General features: G+C 56.7%; 1 protein-coding gene across 1 annotated transcript; it reads left to right on the plus strand.

The window, feature by feature from the left end:
- The first annotated feature begins 666 nt into the window (after positions 1-666).
- On the plus strand, positions 667-1344 carry LOC124293000. Its single transcript, XM_046731893.1, has one exon. It carries the CDS (start codon positions 667-669, stop codon positions 1342-1344), a length of 678 nt encoding a protein of 225 aa, XP_046587849.1.
- The last annotated feature ends 3296 nt before the right edge of the window (positions 1345-4640 follow it).

A 4640-nucleotide genomic window follows, 5' to 3' on the forward strand; every position in this document is an offset into this window, starting at 1 on the left:
TAAAGTGACGACTCTCAGGAAGACGAAGAATGGTCTGTGTCTCCTGAAGATAAAGACAGACGCCAACGGACGAGACGACTTCCGACGCGTCCTGCAGGACGCGGTCGGCGACGCAGGCAACGTCAGGACCGGGACCTCCAGGGCTCAACTGGAGATCATGGATCTTGACTGTGTCACGACGAGAAACGACGTAATACAGGCACTGCGACGGGTGACGGGACGAGACGCGGACTTTGGGGTCCATATCTTCGGTCCGAACCGGGCGGAGCAGTTTATGGCCGTATGCGACCTAGAGTCGCAGGAAGCCAGAGCGCTGCTCGGCCGGGAACGGATCGGGATTGGATGGGTAGCTTGCCGCGTCCGACCACGACTGACGGTGACGAAATGCCACAAGTGCCTAGGATACGGGCACACGAAGTCAAAATGCAAAAATACAGACCGGACGAAGTGCTGCAGGAAATGTGGCGAGACAGGACATTACGCCACGGACTGTAAAAACAGACCGGCCTGCCCACTGTGCGCCGAGGCGGGACACGGCGATGCGGCGCATGCCGCGAGCTCCGGGAGGTGCGCGGTGTACCGGGTTGCGCTGGAGGAGTGCAAGAAGCAGGCCGGAAGACGGACAGGATAGTTCAGGGCAACCTGAACCGTAGTAGGACAGCAGACATGCTACTACCACAGATAGCAGACGAACACGACGCCGACATTCTGACCCTGTGCGAGCCGCACAGGGTGCGACAAACACAGGATTGGATTACAAACGAGACCAAGACAGCGGCTATCTGGGTAAGGGGCGCTGCCCGAGCCCGGATAACCGCTCGTGGTGTCGGGGACGACTACGTCTGGGCTAGGGTGGGCGCTGTCACTTACGTCAGCGTCTACCTGACCCCAAACTGCGCTGCGGCGGAGTTCCGGGCGAAGGTTGCTTTCCTCGAGGACGGACTCAGGGACCTGCCCGGGGACCTCGTGGTCGCGGGGGACCTCAACGCGAGGGCGGTCGAGTGGGGCATGACGGCAACGAACAGACGCGGACGGCTGCTGCTGGAGATGGCCGCAAGGCTGGACCTAGTTGTGGCGAACACGGGAGACGTACCAACGTACAGACGGCCGGGATTTGGAGACTCCATCCCGGACGTAACGATGACGACGGACAGAACTCCGCCACGGATAGGGCGGTGGCGGGTGCTCGAGGGCTACACGGCCAGCGATCATCAGTACATCGCCTTTGAAGTGGCAGGAGAGACAAGGACGACACGGACGAGGACCCGGCACCCCCCGCGGTGGAACGTAGACAAACTCGACGGACTGAAGTTCTCGGCGGAGCTGGCGTCCCCCCAGAGCTGACTGGCCGGCAAAGGGCGGAAAGACTAGCGGACGAGACGGCCAAACTGACGACGCGGCTGTGCGACAGCACAATGCCAAAACGACGGTACGGACGTAACAGACCACCACAATATTGGTGGACGGACGAGATAGCCGAGCTGCGGAAGAGTTGCCTGGCAAAACGACAATGGGTTACGACGGCTGGAGGGAGACCCGAAAGGGAAACCCATCAGGCCGAGTACAAGACTGAACGGAAACGACTGACGTACGCCATCAGAGACAGCAAGACGCGATGCTGGAAGAAGCTCTGCGAGGAGGTGGACCGCGACCCCTGGGGTGCCGGTTACAAGATTGTGAGCGGTAGGCTGGGGGCCCGGATCCCGCCAGAACTCAAGGATGCTGAAACCGCACGACGGATCGTCGACGGACTGTTCCCGACGCACCCGACGCGTACGGACGCGACGAACGACGACGAGACGGCGGCGCCCCCCGTCTTCACCGCCGAGGAGCTCGTCGGAGCGACCAAAGCAATGACGAGGGGTAAGGCGCCAGGACCGGACGGGGTACCGGCGGAGGTTCTTCGGCTGATGGCGAGCCTGAGGCCGGAGATACTTCTCGACCTCTACAACACGTGCCTTACGACAGGGACATTCAGCGACCGGTGGAAGGTGGCGAGGTTAGTCCTTATCCCAAAGGGTAGGGGTGACCCCAGCACGCCGTCGGCCTACCGGCCGCTGAGCTTACTGGACACGACAGGGAAACTGTACGAACAGCTTCTGCGACCACGATTTACGGACGCGATACAGGACGGCGGAGGCCTCTCTGACCAGCAGTTCGGCTTCCGGAGGGGTCGATCAACGATTGGAGCGATCCAAGAGGTGGTAGAGTCCTTCCGGTCGACAGACAGACATTGCCACGCTGCGCAATCCGTCGCGCTGCTGGTGACACTTGACGTTAAGAACGCCTTCAATTCGGCCAGGTGGGTGGATATCCTAGGGTCGCTGAGAGGCGACTTCGGGGTCCCGCCTTACCTGCTCCGAGTTGTTGAAGACTACCTTCGGAACAGACGACTGACGTACGAAACGACCGAAGGCCAAGTGACGCGACAGATTACCGCGGGGGTCACTCAAGGTTCCATACTAGGACCCGACTTTTGGAACGGGATATACGACAGCTTGCTCAGACTGGAGCTTCCACTCGGCGTTCGCCTGGTCGCTTACGCTGACGACGTGGCGGCAGTGATAGTCGAACGAACTCCAGATCTGGCACAATACACACTGAACCAGACGATGAGACGAGTCGGACGGTGGATGACTGACCACGGACTGCAACTCGCGACGGAAAAGACAGAACTGGTGCTTCTCACCAGGAGACGAATACCGACGACATTACGCATGACGGTCGGGACGGACGAGATCGAGTCCAGAGGGAAAGTCAAATACCTGGGGGTGACCCTGGATACGAAGATGACCTTCTGGCCTCACATACGACGAACGGCTCAGAAGGCTGCTGAAAGGATAGCATCCGTAAGCCGCCTGATGGCAAACACGAACGGACCGAGACCAGGGAAACGGAGACTTCTGATGTCGACGGTGAACTCGATCCTCCTCTACGGTGCGGAGATCTGGGCAGACTCCCTGAAGACTAAGAAATACTGTCACGCAATGACGACGGTACAGAGACGAAGCGCGTTGAGGATCGCTTGTTCCTATCGGACGGTTTCAGCACGGGCCGTTCTGGTGGTGGCAGGCGTGATTCCCATAGACCTTCTCGCGTTCGAGCGCAAGAGGGTCTACGGAAGAGACGCGGACGTCACCCGACGGGACGCGGCAACGACGGAAAGAGACGCGACGATACAGACGTGGCAGGAACGGTGGACGGAAGAAACAACGGGAAACTGGACGAGACGACTCATTAAGGACCTGAGACCGTGGATCCAGAGGGGGTTTGAGGATGTGAATTTTTACGTCACCCAGCTTCTGACGGGCCATGGCTACTTCAGACGATACTTACACAACCTGAACCGAGTACGGACGCCTAACTGTACGTACTGCGGACACGAACGAGACGACGCGGAACACACGTTCTTCGAATGTGACCGCTGGACAGAACTAAGACATAGACTGGAGACGGTCGTGGGAGGCATCACTCCCGACAACGTTGTCGGGGTGATGTTCCATAGTACAGAAACAAGTTGCCACCTACACAGAGACAATCCTACGACGTAAGAACGCGGACGGCTGCCTGACGTAACGCAACTGACGGACGGCCGGCACGGGACGGACGGACGGACAGACTGACGAGACACACACCGACAGAGCTCACAGCTAGAAGTAATATCACCATAGTTCCTGGCTGGGAGCGTTGCACAGGAGGTGGCGGTTTAGTGGGTAGGCCACCCTGGAGTCCCACATCCGCGCTAGCCCGTATGACTGGCGCGAATCCGTAACTTGGATTCCGCAACTCCTCGGAAAAAAAAAAAAAAAAAATAATAATAATAATAATAATAATAATAATGAAAATCTATAATTTTTCGATACGATTATGCTCATTTTATTTTTTGGTGAACTTTTTTTTTTATTGTTACGTCCGTAAGTAGAGTTACTCCTGAGCGGTAAGAGTAAACTGGTTGGCTTCGCTTTTACGTTCCAGGTCAACCGGAAATCAGGATGAGGATTGAATAACGTAGGGATTGTTTGAGATATTACTTATATATTTATTTCGAGGAAGCTCAGATGGCGGTAAAAACGAAGTGTGCTGTACGAAGCTATGTAAGAAGTCTAGATGTGACGTTGTTGAGAGTTAGAATAGGAGTGTTCCTCGAGAAGTGAAACGTACGGGTGCAGAAAAGGTGTGACAATACTTGGAGTAGGGAATGGAATTTGATGAGTTGTCACGGGTTTTGAGTTCGCACTAAATATGTGGAAGGGAGAAGCAATTAGAGACGGGGCGAGAAAGTCAAGACTGAGTGAATAGGTAAAACTTTGTGTGTGTATTTCCGGGGAGAATAGATGTGTTTAGATCGGGGGGGTGGAGTCGACTTAAAACTATAAAAGATAGGTATAAAGTGGTTGTAGACGTTAGATGTGGCTGATCACGCCTCAGCCCTTAGCGTTGCTTAATTCTAGCTTAGTGGCACGCGCGGGGGGGGGGGGCGGTGTAGGGCGACGGGGAGTGTGAGGGAGGAAGGGTCGGTATTGCGGGGGGAGGAATAGGGGGGAGGTGCAGATCGGCTGTAGATCGCAGGCTAACCTGGTGTCGTCGGTCGGTGTGGCTGGGTGGCTGTGTGGAGGGGGACGTCCTGCTTATCGCTCCGT

This window comes from Neodiprion lecontei, chromosome 2, assembly GCF_021901455.1.
Source record: "Neodiprion lecontei isolate iyNeoLeco1 chromosome 2, iyNeoLeco1.1, whole genome shotgun sequence".
Lineage (NCBI taxonomy): Eukaryota > Metazoa > Arthropoda > Insecta > Hymenoptera > Diprionidae > Neodiprion > Neodiprion lecontei.

Coding starts and splice junctions, on each gene's coding strand:
- LOC124293000 (XM_046731893.1), top strand. CDS start 667: ATGCTACTACCACAGATAGCAGACGAACACGACGCCGACATTCTGACC.